The 20,715-nt window shown below is 40.6% G+C and overlaps 1 protein-coding gene across 1 annotated transcript in view; it reads right to left on the minus strand.

Moving 5' to 3' along the window:
- The window catches only part of LOC114556034 (metal transporter CNNM4), a 45,729-nt gene extending 27,284 nt beyond the window's left edge, over positions 1-18,445 (minus strand). Inside the window, exon 1 of the mRNA XM_028578856.1 lies at positions 17,022-18,445. Within this exon, the coding sequence (XP_028434657.1) occupies positions 17,022-18,435 (1,414 nt within the window). The 5' untranslated portion in view covers positions 18,436-18,445. The remainder of the gene's footprint in view (positions 1-17,021) is intronic.
- Between the last annotated feature and the right edge of the window lie 2,270 nt (positions 18,446-20,715).

Genomic DNA, 20,715 nt, shown 5'->3' on the forward strand with positions numbered 1-20,715 from the left:
AATTTTTTTTATCATATCAAAGAAAGCTCTTGATTAGGGCCACAGGTTACATGACTCCTAAAGCTGATGTGATTTAGTCCAGGTATCCACTCCAACATACAAACCTGGCAGAGCCCCTACATCATTACAAACAATCATATCAATAAGGATTCCCATCTGATAGCAGCTCTGTTCTAACAATAACCCATCTGCCCAGTCCCCTGCTTGCACCACAAATAGCCTGTTAATGTGTTACAGGTCATTACAGTTGGGGTTGTGTCTGGACCTTGGCCACAAATGTTAACACAAAAAAAACACATTTACACAAAGACACAACCTGCTGAACTCTTCCCATGACAGTGCAGATGGACGCTGGCCAGCTGCAGACTCATGTCCAAACAAGTGCAGAGATGGTCCCCGCTGATGCCCTTTATTAATGATGGTGCCAGAGTAACTCAGAAGAGGAAATATGGGGTTTGGTTCCCCAAGTGGATAATTTCCTCCCCTCCAACGAGACAAACATATGGTAATACACATGCAAGCAACTGGTTTAAACTACACACGCACAATTATGGGATTAGATTTAAACAGCAGGACGCTTTGATTCATATATAGGAGGAGCAGTCTTCACTGTCAGTCAAAACCGTATTTAAAAAAGCATTCGTTGTACCACACAGACACTTTTTATTCTCATTCTCTCCCAATAACCACAAGCCATTTAAGTCGTGATAAAGCATAAAACAAGAGAAAAGAAGATGGGAGAGAAATAGTGAAAGATCCATTGACTACCTTTGTTTCCAAAAAGAGAGCAGCATATCAATGGGATTTACAAAGAGCTCATATGACCAGCAATTAAAAGAAGACCAAAGGCTATAAGTGTTTTATCTTTGTTGTGTGTGTGTGTGTGTGTGTGTGTGTGTGTGTGTGTGTGTGTGTGTGTGTGTGTGTGTGTGTGTGTGTGTGTGTGTGTGTGTGTGTGTGTCCTTGATGTCTGCCTGCGTGTCCTGGCAAAGTGGGTGCTGCTGGCACTATGACACAAAACACATTCTCAGCTTTGACCTTGCTTGGTTTTACTACATGAATAGCGCAGAGGGACTTTGAGGAATCCATTTCCAACAAGGCCGGCTTTACTGGTGGAGTCTGTGATGTCACGGCGTGAGATGTGGGGGTTGGCAGATTATGTATTGTATATTCAGTCTGGATGCTCAAGTCATGAGAGGAAGCAACAAGGCAGGACATTTATCGTTGGCTAAGTTACAAATGGCCCAAACAGTTCTTGCTGATCATTTTAATTCCAAGTTCAATTCAAGAATTTCTTTTTTGAAAAATCCATTCATCATTTGGCCTTTAACATTGAAATTGTGACAAGTGCTTTTCACACTTACCATCACACTGATGTTTTCAAGCAGCTTATTTTGTCTGACAAAAAGTATTTTATAAGAAAAGGAAGAGAGAAGGCAAACCAACCATTGAGGCTGAGAAGCTGTGAACAGCAAAAGTTTGGTAGTTTTACTAAATAGTGGCGTATAAGTTTTGATTAATGAATAGATTAATCAATCGATAAATCAAGCTCATCACAGGGTTTAGTTTCATCCTGAAGGACACTTCTACACGTAGAGATGAGCCGAAGTTTGCACCGCCAACCCTACGATTAATGGCCGACACACTCGGAGCCACAGTTACTCTCATTACCCCACGTGGTATTAAAGGAGCTCACTGACAGTCATGTTAAACCATCATACATCCCAGTGACTCAAATATATTCAGTCCCCTCACACTGTTTTAATACATATTTATAATCCAGTGACCATGTGCCGCGTACGTAGCTAATGTGAGGAATGTGGACTATAGAAATGCATGTTTAAAACCACCAACGGAGTCACGGCTAGGTGGAAAACAAGTGTCTGTTTGCATTTTTAAACATATTGACACCCCCTTGTCAAAAAGAATCCTAAGGATCAGTATCGGGTCAATCCAGGCATGTTATAAATGGATCTGTATTGGTTGAAATCAGCCAGATCTTAGTGTGAACATTTGGTTATGCCAGTGAAAATCTGACTGTGGGAATGCCATATTTGGGCACACTGATGCATACCAGCAAGATTGACAAAATACACAGATTTACTAAACTCCAACGTCTACAAATCTGTTATCTTTCCTCTTTCTTACTTATTAAGAGCACTGTACAAAATATCAGGTAATCAGGTCTCATTTTTAGCTGCTGCTGACGACCACTTTCACCGGTTACCATGACAAATGTGTGGCGGCAGCAGATTATATCAGACTGACTAATGCACAACCAGAGTGTTTATAATTCCAAAAACTTCAACAGAGTGATATGCCTTTGCTAATAAAACAATCAGCTGATTGCTTCACGTCACATTCTCCCAGTTAAACTTCATACGGTATCATATAACTAATTCAAGCTGTTCCACTTAATAGTTTTGATCAGGACCTTCAGTATTTGGATCAATTTGGTTGTGTGTCAAATTATTTCAATGCGCCAGATACTTATGTAATCAACATTGCATATCTTCTGCTAATCAATGCTCTTAGTGTCTACAGATACCAAATATTAAATCGAGACATCCCTAATTGTGAACCTTATTTATGGTGACAAGCACATGGATGGCGACACATTAACTGGTCTGTAAGTGCCTTGAAGATTGCATGAAATAGGTACTTTAACTTTCTGAAAACACGTGCATCTTAAGTGATAACATTAGGTGCATTAGCTGACTGTTCATTCCACCCGAGATAACTGTAGCAACAAAAAATAGAGATATGGTGTAATGGAAAAGACAGTCTGTGTGTGTGTGTGTGTGTGTGTGTGTGTGTGTGTGTGTGTGTGTGTGTGTTCTCCCTGTGGTGCTGAGTCAATATTTCAGAGGAAGTAGGACCCCAGGGGACATACTCTCCCCCAGTTACTGGAGAGGCACTTGAGAGTCTATTGACTCCTTCAGAGCAGGCAGGCAGGCACACACACACACACACACACACACACACACACACACACACACACACACACACACACACACACACACACACACACACACACACACACACACACACACACACACACACACACACACACACACACACACACACACACACACACACAACACACACAGAGAGAGAGGTTCAGCCAAGTACAAGCTGCCTCATGCATTCAGTGTTTGACCTGTGTCAGCTGAGTCTACAATTTAAAAAAACCACAAAGTCACCCAGCTCCTGTGTGTCTGTAGCTGCTGAGATGTGTGTTTTAGAGCAGCACGCTCACCTCAGGCTCACACAGAAATAAGAACAGCTGTCACTTATCAAACTGAGAATCTGACATGACAGGAGAGTGTTTTTGTTTTTGTATAAAATCCATCCCTCACCCATTCTACTGAGGTGACAGTGATTGCCTCCAGTGCTCCTTGACTTTGTAACTTGTCACCTTGGACATCACTTTTCATATAAACCATATAAATCAGTGTACTAATCATTTATTAACTGCTTTCAGCTTTTTATTATATGTGCATGTTTTCAAGCTTTAATTTCACCTTGGATTTTCAGTGCAGGGGAATTTGAAAGTCAAAATAAAGTCACAAAGTTACAATGAACGGCATTTATATAGCTGTTTTACAATGGGCCTTTCATTCACTCATTTACACACACATCCAGAAGGAAATGGCAGAGAGCTACCATGCAAAAGTGCTGGCTTAACAATCAGGAGCAACTGGGGTTTATGCTGCAATAACCACGGAAGTCGGAGGTTGGAACTGGGAATGACGTCATACCCGAGTCGATCGCTTTCCAGTTAAACGTCGGAAAAATGGGTGTAGAGGGACTCTAGCCAGATTAACCATTGTAAACAATACCAGTTGAGGTATTTTGGACATGCAAACACCGTAGCAACATGTCTACAGATAGAAGATGGGCAGTACTGTGTACAGCTAATTAAATGAGACAAAAGTAATACATCAGTGCTAAAAACAGCACATTCATACAGCTTTCACTACGGTTGATGCGTGGATACGTTGGATTGCTGGTGCCGTTCTCCCAACTTTCCGAGTGGGGAATTCGACCTCAAGGGGTGTTTACGGCATCAGTGTATCACTCAGGAGCCAGGGATCAAACCACCAATCCTGCTATCAATGGACAACGCTCTACCTACTAATGTTGACAGAATCAGGTAATTTCAGACTCAAAACAGGTCTACTGAAACTACAAATGGGAAAAACAATATATTTTTTATGTACAGTCAATTCTACTTCAAACTATGCAACGCCAATGCAGACATTTTGTGCTAAGAAAATCACCCACAGATTTTCTTAAAAACTAGGACACAGAAGACCATGTGAGAGCAGAGAACAATTTGCTGAAAGGGGAACCGAGAAACGCGCTGACCTTTGTCACAAACACTAAACTCTGCTGAGCTTTTAAAGGGGTGATAGAATGATTATATAGGGTATTTTACACTGTTCCTTAAGGTCTCCTAATGGGGTATGTAACATTGGTTGGGCTGAAAATTGCCCGAATGCTATTTTATTAGGCCCTTAACTACCCTGTGAATATGGCTATTTGGAACAAGAGCTTTTCTTCCAAATATGGTATGCTCATGAATATTCAGAATGAGCTACGCGCTGATTGGTTTGAGCAAACTACATAGAAACACATGGGAGACTCGACAGCAGGTCTCATTGCAAAGTTATACATTGTTTGTCGGGCTATTACGTTATTAAATTCACTTCTGAGACTTTTTAAAGCGAGAAATCAACTATATAAAGCTCAAATATGGGCCGTTTTATGAAAATTGATGGCTTATTGCAAATTTGGTGAGACTGTGTGTCGGAGTTCAGCTGCCGGTGCTGCCTGTGTTGCTGCCTCACTGCCCGGCCTGCCTTCCTCCACAGACCCCGGCCTGCAGCTCCCCTCTTCCTGCTAGCTAAATGGCCCGTGTGTGAGAGTGATAGCTCGGTCAGCGAGCTTGTTACACCAGCAATCTCTTACAACAGTTCCAGTTAATCTTGGCTGGCTGTCAGCATAACTAGCTATATTTACAGTTTGAATTTTGTCACGCCACTTATACAACATATCTCTAAAGGTCTTATAAAGCTAACAACAGTGTCCGATTTCAAGTTAATGAATTTTTGTGAAGATTAGGGGTTTCGTTATCTATGACTGTCCCTTCAATCCTAGCTATGTGTAGCTAGCTACAAATCACGGATAGTTAGCTTCATTTTTGGTGTAATTTCTGTATATTTACAGTTTGAATTTTGTCACGCCACGTATACAACATCTCCCTAAATGTCTTATAAAGCTAACAACGGTGTCCGATTTCAAATTAATGAATTTTTGTGAACAGTGGGGGTTTCGTTAACTATGACTGTCCCTTCAATCCTAGCTATGTGTCCGATTTCAAATTAATGAATATTTGTGAATTTCAGAGGAATTCTAGGAGGAGCTAGCTCTCATTGATAGAGCTACATCCAGCCGCAGGCTCTATCAATGAGACTCGCGGACAAGCGGCGTTTATTTCCCCAATCGTTTGTTTAAATAACTCAACACATTATAATTACACACATTAAAAGATTAACTGGAACCTGTGGTAACAGATTGCTGGCGTAACAAGCTCGCTGACCGTGCTCTCACTCACACACACCGGGCATTTAGCTAGCAGGAAGAGGGGAGCTGCAGGCCCTGGAGCTCTGTCAGAGCACCAGCGTTTAGTAGTCCATTATACAAAAAACGGTGACTTTGAGCGGGTATGGAGTGCTGTGGGCTGCCAGTCGTGACGGAGCTCCAAGTACCTCAGAGCAGGCCGGGGTGTGTGAAGGAAGGCAAGTCGGGCGGCGAGGCAGCAACACAGGCTGCACCGGCCGCTGAACTCCGACACACAGTTGGACAAAATTTGCAATTAGCCATCCATTTTCGTAAAACGGCCCATATTTGAGCTTTACATAGTTGATTTCTCGCATAAAAAAGTTTCAGAAGTGAATTTTGTAATGGAATAGCAGAGATCTGCGTGACCTAGATTCAGAAGACTACCTGATCTCAGGTCAGTTGTGTAGCCTATTTGTAAATGTTGGGGCGTGGCCGTTCTCTTAATACACCCATGGGCTGACAAAGGTTCCGGTTTTTGGGAGGTTGACGTCAACTTCCAGCTTTGTTGGGATTCGCCCGTTTTCAGCGGCAGTTTCAAAATATGAGATTTTCATAGTAAAGGGGTGTCAATGGGACTTTGAGCTTCTATGTATGTCCTATTTACCCACCGAACTGTCGTTATTCAACTATGCCAGAGTAAAATCAGTTTTGCATTCTAGCACCCCTTTAAGGTGCAGCTTCTCTTCTGGAATGAACACACCATAACATTACCAAGGAAGTGAACAACCCATTTTCACACATTATTTCAGGTTGCAGTTTTCTGTGTGATGTAGTGGTTTTACTTAAGGAAGAGTGTTGAGTCTGTTTCTGTAGTTGATTACATGTTGACAGCTTTTAATATGTGAAGATTTGTTTGCTTTTCTCAGTTTCCTTTGATCATTAATTGAACACACAGATATTCCCAGCAGGTCGGGTGACCCTCCAGTTTGTTTCTCTGCCCTCTGGCTCTTCCGTCACAAGCCTGCGAGCCGGCCAGTTTGTTGACATGAAACATCGGCGACAAAAGGGCGAAAGCGATGGGTCTGTATGGGAAAGGAATGCCACACGCATACCGCCCACGCACAAAACCCAACCAGCCGGCTACACATCAGCAGCACTGACCACTGCTGTCGACTGCAGAACATGCGCGCTGTGCGGAGATGAAACAAAACGCACCGTTACAAATATGCATGCTCATACATGTACACACACTTGGGTCAACAGCACACGCACGCACACACACACACACACACACACACACACACACACACACACACACACACACACACACACACACACACACACACACACACACACACACACACACACACACACACACACACACACACACACACACACACACACTCTCTCTTATTGTGCGGGACAGGTCAAGCTCTTCTAACCTGTTTTTCCAGCTAAAACTGGAGCCCTTTGAGGATAAATCTGCTCAGTAGGGCTGTGAAGAAATGGCTTTATTTTGCTTAGCAGATTTATTACTGATTGTTATAGAAACAAAACTACTTTTCTGCATCTCATGTCGACTTGCTCACCACTTTTGGCTACAGCAGAGGCGGTGACGTGTTAAGTTTAAGGCTGAATTCAGACTTAGAATAGCATTGCATTAAAAAAAGAAAAATCCAATAGTTTGACATGCTGCCAAAGAGTATCAGCGAGGAGATGAAATATAAACCAGGTTTGAAGGTTTATCAGACACCAAGATAGTGCATAACAGTTTATTCACCTATGAGTCAGGATTTTACAACTCTAAGAGGTTATTAAGGAACCAATCTAGGTTTGCAAGCAACTGAAGATTATTTTCATTATCAAAAATCTTTCAATAATTTTCTCGATTATTTAATTTATCGTCCCAGAGTGACTTCTTCAAATGTTTTGTTTTGTCCAACCTACAGCCCCCATAATATACAACAGAGTAGAGCAGCTAATCCTCACATTGTCAAAGGTGTAGAATGCTTGGCATATTTCTAACAACTTCAACGACGACTCAAATTTTAAAAGAGTTGGCAATGAATTCTCTTTGCATCACTTAATCCATTAATATCTATTTGGTTATGGCACCAAAACATAGATACCAAACTGGCCCAGTTGCCAAAACAATCTGAAACTAAAACACCTCGAGCCTGATATGCTTATGCAAAAACGTTTTTAACACGTGAGGGATCCCGCTACTACGTTTATATTTCGTTGTAATATGATGTGTAGCAAAACCTCCGTTCAAACAAATAGACAAGACAAGGCTCTGTGTGCTTGTGTTTAAAGGCCCGGACACATAGAGCCTATAACCGCCTGTCGGACCGTCTGCGAGGTCAGTGACTCGAGTCTGTTCGGGGTGTTCCGCGCCGTCGTCCGTCCGAGGGGCCGTCTGCCTTCATTTTGGCCGATTTGACATGTATAATCGGCCGGGCGGGCACTGCTGGCAGTCGGACTCAAATGACCCCATCTGATTGGTAGAGTGCTAACCCGGAAACGAGGAGCGGAATGAGCGTGACTAGAGTCTCTCAAAATCTGACGATAATCTTTTAAACTGACCTTTGTCGATCTGAAATGAAGACAGATTCAGCAACTGCATGGCCTATTTCTCGCTTAAAATGTTTTCAGAAACATTTCGGTGAACTATTTTAGTACAATATGAGATTGTATTCTGAACGAGTCGGCATGACAGTCTGGCTTTGAATTTCCGTAGAAAACAAACCCACGTGACGCGTTCGTCCAATCAGCTGCCGGTTTTCATTTTTTGGGCAACAATACAGATTAGTGCCGCTTGCTGTTATGGAGACGTATCAGGTCTCGTCTTTTCGGTGTGTTCTGATGCATTTTTTGGCCAACTTGGGGAGACTGATCAGTCCAACTGCCTTTTCTGCCGACGGTTGGCCGTCTGGTTGGTGTGTAAGCAGCTTAAGACATCCAGAAATTTGGGCTGAGCTGCTTTTTCTTCATGCTGACTGATTATGGCACACAAGTCTGGATGTGTTGGTGTGTGACACACACACAAAAAGCACACACTAAAAGTTGAAGTTGGGAGGAGTGCGACTGCACAGTCAGCACTTTGAGCTACGATGACAAGACAGGAAAAGAGAGAGAAGCAGCAGGCGGCTGATAAGAAGTGAGAGAATGAGAGAGAAAACTGTTTGGCACTGATTTCCAGCTGCTGATTGTATGAGTCTTGATGAGGCAGAGTAAAGGTCTGTGCAGTCTAGGGCCACCAATAGTGGTGTTAATAATTCCCAAGATCAAGCATGAAACTTTCAATCTCAATTTTTAAGCCAGATGGACAAAAAGTCCTGAACATGCTCAGAAAAATGGAAACTTACAATTCAACAAAACAATTTACAATTCTGTGTATGTGCAAACCTCATCTGCTAAGGAAGATGGTAAGACACTCATTGACAAAAATGTGCTTCTTGTCAAACAAAATGTACTTTATAGCCTAAAAATAGCAGCAGCCAATGCAAGAATATACTTTCTTAGCTGGCACTGAACCTATTTAAGAGATAAAAGAATTATCTGTCTGTCTTTTAGATTATGGAGTGTTTTAGAAGCTGCCACATGTAACAGTGAAAGTAAAACGCTGGTTGCAGACCTGAATCAATCATTCAGTTTTCATCTTCCATAAATGAAACCGGAGCACTAAAGCAAGGGAAGTCAGCTTACTCTGTGTGACTCAGCAGAACACCTGAGGGGTTGTCTCTTAAAAAGTCAAAGTCAAATATCACACACACACACACACACACACACACACACACACACACACACACACACACACACACACACACACACACACACACACACACACACACACACACACACACACACACACACACACACACACACACACACACACACACACACACACACACACACACACACACACACACACACACACACACACACACACACACACACACCATGGCCTCTACATGAAGAAGACACAAAATGATATTTATCTTTTTTAAGATACGCATCCATCATCTCTTTGGCGATGTTAGACCGATCCACTCCTTAACTAATGCTTCATTTGAATTATGTCTCTTTTTCGAGGATGCAACAGTTTTCTCATGCCAACGGATATTGAAGCTGATGTTGAAAAGACAAAGAGAAGTGCATTTAAAAAAAAAAAAACATCCATTTCTACACTTTTTTATCTTTGTGTCTAACACACTTTGAATGCTAACCCTGCTCTAAACAATGTGTTGTGGAAGCCATATGCACAACAAAGCAACTAAACATTCCAGTTTAAGTGTTCCGATCTGAATTTGTCCCACAAATGTAATGAGTTTCAGATTTTTTGTAAAAGCTGAAGAAATTGACTCCATATATCTTTTTTTATGGTTCAAATGTTGATTACAAAATGTCCGAAATAATAGAGAAAACAAGAATTTTGTGAAAAAATGGGCAGGGTTATGCCAGGGAGACGGGTTTCCTCCATCAGATACACGTACATAGTGAATAAATGAGCAAATATGGGGAGTTAGGAGCTCAGAGGTTCTCTCCAAACTCCTGAACCTTTAACAATTAATAAACAAAGCATGATGCATCAACTGCATGGTCTATTTCTGGCCTCAAATGTATCCATAAACAGCTTTTAGTCAATAATTTAAAAGGGATTTGACAACGTTTTCCAGGATGTTTTGCATTATCTGGAAGATTCCCGTTTTGCGAGTCACCCCTCTTTTTACTTTACTGGCATACATCCAGCCCTAATGTGACCATAGTGGTGTGTTACATAACCTGACAACTGCTTTCTACAAATTATTTTTTTCCTTGCAGCAATAAAGATTTCAGGTATTTGATCACATTTAAATCACTGCCATAAGTGACTCAAAATGCTCTTTTCAATGGATAAAAAAAAATAAAAAAACAGAAGAACATGGACAGATGGGCAGATTGAAACAATATAATTGGAGGGAGAGATAGAGGGAAGAGTGAGTGAGGGAGATAAACCCACCCAATATACAAAAGGAGGAGTGGAGATTCAAGTCTACCCTGTGACAACCTTGCTAGGCTGAGATTGGGTAATCTTTACTCAGAGTTGTAAATCTCTGTGTTCTCTTACACTTAAAAAGAGACAGACAGAGTAAATATGTCTGGGCTCCCGGCTTCTTAAAGAGTCAAGTTCACAGCTCTGGGTTAAAGGTTGAGATTAGAGCTGAGATTAGGTTTAGTTTAGATAAAGAGTTCAGGCTGGGGGGGAAGAATAAATAATAATAAATAAAGGTGATGTATTGCAATGTGTGTATGTGTGTGTGTGTGTGTGTGTGTGTGTGTGTGTGTGTGTGTGTGTGTGTGTGTGTGTGTGTGTGTGTGTGAAAAACAAATTGAGTCTACAGTACTCATCTCACAGTCTAAGAATCTGGAAGGGGGGAAACTTCCACTGAAACCTGCTGACAAGTTTTTGAGATGCACTACCTAACAAAAACGTACCATAGCACACATAACAGGGTCCTAAAGGCTAGGTGGGGTGGCCAGATAAGTGCCGAAACACCGATAAACAGCAGACAATGCAGACGGTCCTGACAATCGCAAACGAAACACAAGGCAGTTAATTTCCTGAGAGGCACATTCCAATAGCAATGCTGTGTTTAGTCTAGGAAGACCTGCATACTTACTCACATCCTATCTAATGTAGTTTCACTAATCAAAATAAATAGTGCAAAGAAGTCCAGTTATTACAACTAAAATGTATACAAAAAAAACCAGGAGGTCTAAACAACACTTGATAATATGTGTTGTGTCTTGTGATATTGCATTTTTAACAACACATTAACGTTTTGACAGACCGGCCTAAATATTCTAATTTCTCCAATGCAAGAAAAACTAATTGTTTCTTTAATTTAAAATCGAATGGTGGTAGGCAAAAAAAACAAATGTTTGCAAAACTAATTTTTGAATGAGTGACTTTAAAAAGGACCACAAGGATAAACATCATGCTTACTTGATGTACACATGTACAGCAGTTAGTGCTAGCACATGGGAGCTGTTGTTAATGGTAACATTGTTATCTTTATAGATAACCATTTGCTGTGTATTTCCCTAGGGCTGAAACGAACGATAATTTTCATTAGCGATAGATGGGTTGTTTATTTTGCTGATTAACAGAATAATAGTTTGATTTAAAAAATGCTCATTGCGTGGCCGTGTTGGCTCGGTGGTAGAGCAGCCGCACATATACTGAGAGATGTATGCCTCAACGCAGAGGTCCAGGGTTCGAATCCGACCTGTGACAATTTCCTGCATGTCTTCCCCCTCTTTCTCACCTAGCTGTCCTATCAATTGCAATACCTTAAAGCCCCAGTTGAAATATTCAAATGTCTTGTCCAAAACCCAAATAGTTTAATATCATAGAAGATCAAGAAAACCAAAACATTTCAACAGTTAAGAAGCTTGTCCCTTAGAATTTTGGGCATTTTTGCCTAAAAAATACTTCAAGTGCTCATATTATTAGAGATGGCCCGATACCACTTTTTTGCTTCCCGATACCGATTCCGATACCTGAACTTGCGTATCGGCCGATACCGAGTACCGATCCGATACCAGTGTGTCATATATTTTATTATGTTTTTACAGCTGTATACTACTATCCCTGTATGGATGTGATATGATTTCTATCTCTGTTGTCTGTCTGGCTCAGGTTAAACTCTTTGTGAAACATGAACAAACACAAACAATGAATGCCGTAGAACTTTCTTTTTTTCTCCAGTTTGACAGTCAGTTATAAAGGAAAAAGAACCTAAATAAACTACTTTTAACGTAGATTTCTCTTTAGGGCTTTATTACGTGGTATCGGATCGGTGCATAAACTCCAGTACTTCCCGATACCGATACCAGCGTTTTAGGCAGTATCGGAGCCGATACCGATACTGGTATCGGTACATCTCTACATATTATGCTCATTTTCAGGTTCATAATTGTATTTAGAGGTTGTACCAGAATAGGTTTATGTGGTTTCATTTTCAAAAAACATTTTGTTGTACTGCACATTGCTGCAGCTCCTCTTTTCACCCTGTGTTGAGTAGAGCTGGGCAATGTATCGATATTATATCAATATTATATCGATATCGTGATATGAGACTAGATATTGTGTTAGATTTTGGATATCGTAATATCATAATATGGCATAAGTGTTGTCTTTTCCTGGTTTTAAAGGCTGCATTACAGTAAAGATGTCATTTTCTGAACTTACCAGACTGTTGTAACTGTTCTATTATTTGTCTTTACCCACTTAGTCATTATATCCACATTACTGATGATTATTGATCAAAAATCTCATTGTGTAAATATTTTGTGAAAGCACCGATAGTCAACACTACAATATCGTTGCGGTATCGAGTATCGTATATCGAGGTATTTGGCCAAAAATATCGTGATATTTGATTTTCTCCATATCTCCCAGCCCTAGTGTTGAGCTCTCTGTTTTAGCTGTTTTAGTTCAGAGTCGCACATGCACAGTAGCTAGGTAAGCACTGCTAGCCAGTCAGAAGCAGAGTATGAGGGCGTGCCACGCTAGCAGCTAGGCGAGCATTATAACGTGTGGTACAAAGTGACCACGTTGGTCTCTGAAGTAAAGGCTGGACTACAATAGAGCTGTTTGGAGCAGTTAGTGAACAGTGTTTTCTGTTGGAGATGGTAAGTCCCTTTGGGGTGGACTTTGGGCTTTTTCTCTTTGCAAACCTATTACATGCACAAAAAAAGATATATAACACAATAAAGGAAGGGGAAAAGCCAAAAAGCATAATAAAATTAGTAAATCAACTAATTGATGAAATTGTTTGTTGTCTTTTTTACTACAGCCACACTGTTTGGCTGTGCTTTCCTCAATATCACCATCAATAAGAAAGAAAATCGGTAGAACTAGTATAAAAAGATACAAAGGAAAGATTGTCTTGCACGTGTTTCCTTGATCCTATAGTCCCTGAGGCCAAAATGTAGGCTAATATGACACGCTGCTTGAGGGTACAACATGTGACGGTCTGTTGACAGAGTGTGATGTGCCTACAGTGAATTCATGGTTCACTTGTGTTTGTGTGTTTTCTAAATGATGTCCAGATTGCATGAATTTAAACCTCCCTGCAAGTCATGATAAGTAACAGGAAAGGCACAAATAGGTGCCATCAATATTTTATTAGGAATTTTAGAAAATCTCAAATGCTCTACAACATGCACGACAATTTTATATAATCCACACCCTGTTATATTATTACGTAACATATATAAAAATAAATGTTATTTTTCTTACATTTTTGTTTTCTGTATGAGGTTACTATTTCCTGCAATGACAGCCAGAGTGTCATTAAAATTTCATCTCATCTAAAAAGGTCACATCATGTTGACTGAAAAGGCTGTTGAGTGTGCACACACACACACACACACACACACACACACACACACACACACACACACACACACACACACACACACACACACACACACACACACACACACACACACACACACACACACACACACACACACACACAGAGAGAAGGTGAAATGTCAGAATATAAAGTATTGATGACTTCTACAGCTATCAATACAGAACTGAACTTCAAAAGTAAACAGTTGTGCGCTGACAGAGCAGATTTGATTATAGAGAGCCCAACCTAAAGAAACAGTTTGTGTACACATATTGACGCTGTTGGATGCCGCCATCACCGTGGTAACTGATGCCAAGCGGCAAGTGAGAGGAACTTGAGATGTAGGCGGCGTGTCAGGTCAGGGGAGAGTCAGGGGAGGGGGCGTCGTTACCACGTCAACACGGCCACAGCATGGAAGCTGGCGTGGTAGCAAAATAATCATTTTTTGCAACTTTTTGCATCTTTGGAACAAAGTACTCGGTGCTGTGTTTTTGTACACAGATCTGCTCTCACATGCAACAAGCGTAGAAGGATTTCAAGATTCTGAGTTACATTTCAACCCTGCATTTCTCATACTCGTCTCAAGATTCGGGACTTTTTCCCCTCATCACGTTATAAGCTTCATAGAAGTAGGCCTACATTTTACACAGGTGACTCACAGATATCCCACCCAATGTTAGACTCTCATACAAAGAAGTCTTTATTACACTTAACATTAGAAGTAAACATGCTGCTTTAAACGGAAATGACAGGTTGTTGTTATTGTTAACAGTTCCTAGTTTATTTACCTGCAGATTTGTACCTTTAAGGTGTCAGATCTTTTTAGAGTAAAAGCCCCTTCACATAAACAATATGGCACCGGCTCTATGTCTGGCTGTACTCATTGTTTGTTAAGCTACCAGTCACACTGTGTTAACAAAAACGGGATTAAAAGTGTTGGTTAAGTGACTATAAAGTGAAAACACTGACTACATTTAGACTGACTGCACTGATCCAACTAAAACAATATGCTGTTTAAATGAGTTGAGATTGGAGCTGCCCATATGCACTGCTACAGATGCCCCAAACACACAATGTCACATCATTTCATGACTTTTCCCATAATATCTAACTCCAATATTTTTGTCATGCTCTATCTATGCTCTATGTCATTTTGGAAATATTCCAAAACATTAGGGTTTCAAGCTGTTCTGATTTATTTCACAGTACAGTTTGACAGGACCAAGCAGTTGCATTGCCCAAAGTAAATAGTTTTATGAGAATAACAGCACGGCAAAGTCTTTTTTTTGTACACTCTTGTGTGAATTAAGTACTTGACGAATCCTAAGTATTCTTCTCCTTTCTCAATTCATCATCGTCCAAATGAGGTTAATATTGCTGAAATGCAGTTCTGCCGCTGTTTTTTTCTACATTTAAATACTTAACACTTTTCTCCACACGTTATACACAACAACTGAGTGTATTCTCATAATTACTTGCAGTAAATCTCCCTGTCGAGCTTTGAGCCAACATAGATTGTTTTCAACTCTCTGTGAAGCCAGACTTGTTGCCAAACCCTCCCACCTCGCCAGCATTACTTAGATGAGCCGCAGGGCCCTTTTCTTGGCTAAATGTCACACAACAACTCCGTGCACCACTACAGCAACTCAAAGGTCAATCCACAGCAGCTGATCTGAGATAAGTGACACTGAAACATGTGAATTAAGAGACAGTTAGTTGAGATGCTGCCAACTAAGTTTAGGGATGTTTTTACCTTTGTTACTACGTCTTACATTCGGATACTGAGGCTACTATGGAGAAAGAAAGTCTAATTCCTTACTGTGCTAACATATAGACATAGCAAGGGTGTCTACGGTCTGTGACCTTGATGGGAGATGCCTGAAAGAGGAAAAATATATCCCAGCGGGGTATGGCGTCAGTGTGTGTATGTCCTCCTGAGACAGGGAGTGTGTATATACGTGTGTATTTGTGTGTGATTTGAAAGAGGAAAAGCAGCAATGCCAAACGGGAACGTGTTTTTGATACCACCAATCACAAAAACACGACTGAGGTTGCTTTTGATTGCTTACAAAGCCTCAACAGTCATTTTAGTCAGAAACGCAGCTTTAGACTAACAACGCTGTGTTTGCTTACCTTGGTTGGTTTGGATTGTAAGAAATAAACCTACGCTGTCTTTTTGTAATCCCACCAAGAATGTCTACAGGCTGAATGTAGTAACTGATAAAGATGGCAGCTCAACTTAGTATCCCGCCCGAAACTCAGAGTAAATACTAGCAGTTTTAAATTTGAAACTAATTATGACTTTGACATCAAATACTCAAAACCCAAAAGAGTCTGGTGAACAGAGACTGTCTTCTTATAAAATGCTCGATGCACATTGTAACCATGGCCGGGCTGAACTTTATCCTGACACTTTGGATAAGAGCATCAGCGAAACGCCTAAAATAAAAAACATGTATTGGATATATTAATATATATTAAAAAAAAATGATGCTGTGTTGCAGGCAGAATAAATCCACATAACACTGATCCCCAAGATGGGAACTTGTGCTCATTGCTGACCCTACTCCACAAAAGAGGTCAAAGGTCAAGCTCAGCTATAACCTCCTTGTTTAAACACAGCCTGGTAGATCACTAAGCCAGACTGAACTCATTGTGATATCAAAGACCTATGCAGCTGCTTTTTGTGTTTTATCCTTCACCGCAAAATTAGGTAATCTGCCGATGACATTTGCCAAGCGGTAATCATAACACACTACTACAAACTAAAGCCTTAAAAATAAGCATCGGGTTCAACCATAACCTCTGACAGTCTCATGAACAAGCAAATACTATGGGCGTAGTCAAAACTAACTGCAGGTTACTGTATGGTGTCAATATTTCTGTCACTCCTGTATTTACCAGGTAAGAAAAATATTCACACGTGATACAAATCCCTGCTACCAGTCTTGGAGTAACCACAAAATGAAATAGGTGAATTTATCATCATCACACCGTTTAAGGTGTCTCTAAATTGCATGACAACATCAAATTATTTCCACAAACCTTTCTTAAACTCCTCCAGCATGGAGTCCAGCTTGGTGTCGTGGAAGACAAAGTGGACAGGATGGTTATAGAATTTTGTGATGGTCTTGAGTGTGGTGCAGTCGTCCGGGTCAACGAAAGCCAGGTCCTTGACATACAAGATGTCCACGATGTTGGACCGCTCCTGCTCATACACAGGTATCCTCGTGTATCCGCTCTCCATGATTTCGGACATGGTGTTGAAGTCCAACACGGTGTCGCTGTGGATCATGAAGCAGTTGCTGACAGGCGTCATGACATCCTCCACTGTTTTGGTCCTGAGCTCCAGTGCGCCTTGGATCATGTTTAGCTCCTCTTTCACCAGGTCATTGTACGGCTCGGTGACTTTCAGCATCCCGACCAGCTTCTCCCGGTTGTACACGGTGCCGATCTCCTGACCCAGGACGCAGTCCAGGAGCTTGCTGATGGGCCACGACAGAGGGAAAGTTAACAGCATGAATAACTTGGTAACAAGGATTGTGTTCGCCCCGACTGCCAGACCGTGCCTGGAGCACAGCGCCTGCGGGACGATCTCGCCAAAAATAACGATGCCGACTGTGGAGGAGACCACAGCGCCGATCCCGGACTTGGTGAGGTCGTCCAGGAGGATGGTGAGTGTGGTGTTGACCAGGACGTTTCCGAGGAGCAGCGAGCACAGCAAGTAGTTACCCTTCCTGCGGATGGGCTCGATCTTCCGAGCGTACTTTTTCTCCTTATCGGTGCCGCAGCTCTGCACGATTCGGAGCTCCATTGGGTCCAGCGCCATCAGCCCCAGGTTGAGCCCGCTAAACATGCCGGACAACACTAGCAGGAAGGCGATTAGGATCACCTGCAGCCAGATGGGCAGCATGGACTTCGCCACCTCCACCACACGCACTCTGCCGTCTTTATCGTCCAGCATGTACCACGTCTCATCTTTCTCCTGGGTGTCGCGGACGCACAAGCCGAACACCTTCACCGCCTCGCTTTTGCGGAGCTGCTTGATCCGGAGGCTGACCACCCCGGAGGTGTTTTGGTTCGTTACCACCATGGACCCCTTCACTTCTATATCCTCTGTGAGTTTGGGACAAGTCCTATTTAAGGGGGTCATGTTATGGCCGGCAGCATCATCCACTTTATCGCTGGAGTAAAGTTCCGTGAACTTAATGAGCGCCGAGCTGTTTGGGAGCAAGTGAAGCCCGTAGAACCTAAATAAGGTATCGCTGCCCTCGGTCACCTGAATTACCCCTTTCTCGGTGGTCTTTGCCGGTGTCTCGCTCCTTTCCAGTCTCATACCGAGTATCCGGGGCGCGGCTCTTGACTCCGCCACCGCCTCCTTAGCCTGCCTGCCCGCAAAAACGCACACAAAAATTAATAAAGTTAGCGTAAACCTCCGTCCACTCGACTCTATCGCCATGTTGTTTCGCTCTCTGCGAATAGGGGAACTGACGTCACATACTCGTTTCCACGAGTCTACCTCGCTCATTTGCATACCCGCATACCTCGAAAATACAACAAATCAGCGGGAGAGACGTCACTCGGCCGAGCCCCCTCAGTTTTCATTTTTAAAGTCGTCTGATATTTTTTTGGTGTTAAGGTGGACTACGTGGAGTTTTAGATACTTAGCCTACTTTTTCTGACTGATTGAATCTTGAATCAATTTTGGAGATTTGACAACATAGACATAGCAAGGATTTTATTTAATATGTATTTCATATTTTATTTATAAAAGCTAAACTATATATGAGGTCCGATCAATACTCAGCTGAATTCACATAATAGCCTAATACACAATAATAGACAATCTCTTTTTACATTCTTCTTGTTTTCATTACCAACAGTCCAGCCACTGTAGATTTACATTTACATTGCAATTACCTTTATTTAAATTAATTTCGAGGTCTGCATTTAAGTCTACCTGATAGAAAATATTGTAAACTCTTGTTAGCTAGATATATAGATAGATAGATAGATAGATAGATAGATAGATAGATAGATAGATAGATAGATAGACCGATAGATAGACCGATAGATAGATAGATAGATAGACAGATAGATAGATAGATAGATAGATAGATAGATAGATAGATAGATAGATAGATAGACAGATAGATAGATAGATAGATAGATAGATAGATAGATAGATAGATTTTTATTGATCCCAAAAATGGGAAAATACAGTGTTTCAGCAGCAAAATATCAAATATACAGCACACATACAGAATATACATGATATAATAGGATCAAATACAATATGTTGCTTGTTGGACTAGTCCTCCTGAGACCTGTCAAATTATAAATGAAAATAGTTTTCTATGGGACAGAATGCCATATACGTTCACATTTAGTAACATTATTAGCCTAATCACTATAACTATTTGACATTACTCATTAATTTACATATGAAATGTATTAAAATAAAGTAAAATGTCATAATGACAACTTCTTTTATCATATGTTCTTACTCTGACGTATATTAGGACACAACTGAGGACTATTGAGTCACATGTGTTAGAAAAACTACAGAATAAGTGACAAAAACAACACTGATGATAACTGACACCAACTTCTTATAAGCATCCCAAATTTCAAGATTACTTCACTATTGTAGTCACTTTCTCTATGGCTCTTAATAAAGAATGTTTAGGGTTAAGGCTTTGTAACAGATTACATTTTTGCATCTGAAAGATCTGTGTGCTTTGTTTCTGTATATTTCTCATGCCTTTCACATGTACACATCTTTACTGAGAATAGAGCTCCATCTTGTGTTCAAATTGCACACAGTGCAGCCTGATGGATCAGATCAGATCAACTTCCCAACACAGTGTTGATAAAGCTTACATTGTTCTTAAAATGTCCTTGAAGAGCTACTGATGCAGTTATTATTAATGTAATTTATTACATGAAAAGCAGATCTGTGTGTTCTGGAAGGAAGGGTGTAATTTTCATTTAAACTTTGAAGAAGAAACATCTATGGAGCTACTCTGGTGAGGATGGTGTGCTCCCTACGAATAGTAATACACTATGACATTTTTGTCCACTTATATTTTGACCTCAACTGCATATCGAGAAAGGGGCATGTTAATTGTAATTATAGCGATGAAATGATTCAAAGACTTGGTAAAAGTTGCAGCTTACAAAGTCATAGGAGAACTGGAAGTTTCTTGTTTCTCTGTTGTTTACAGACACAACTTTTCAGTTTTTAGATTTGCATTTTTCAGCATTAATTTGCATGAAACCAAACATTTATGCACCTGCCTTTTATTTTCACCTTTTTTTATAAATTTTTTTTTCACTACTGTGCAAATCCTTTAAGCTTTTTATTTTACTCTTCCTCTGTCCCTTCTGTGCATATATATATATATATATATATATATATATATATATATATATATATATATATATATATATATATATATAATATATAAAACATACTGTATATACTGTATCAACTATATAAAATTCTTTGGTGCCTTTAATTTTATTATCATCAAACATAATTTCAAATTTGTAAGATTTCTGGATCTTCTGATGAGTTAAAAAAGTAGGGTAAAAATTACAGTATATATATTTTTTAATTTAGTGGAGGAGATGTAGGAAGTGACATGAGAAGAAAATACTCAAGTAAAGTATACCTCAAATTTGTACTACAGTACTTAACCCTCTAAGGCAGGGGTCATCAAGTTTATTTTTTCAA

Source organism: Perca flavescens, chromosome 5 (genome assembly GCF_004354835.1).
Source record: "Perca flavescens isolate YP-PL-M2 chromosome 5, PFLA_1.0, whole genome shotgun sequence".
NCBI lineage: Eukaryota > Metazoa > Chordata > Actinopteri > Perciformes > Percidae > Perca > Perca flavescens.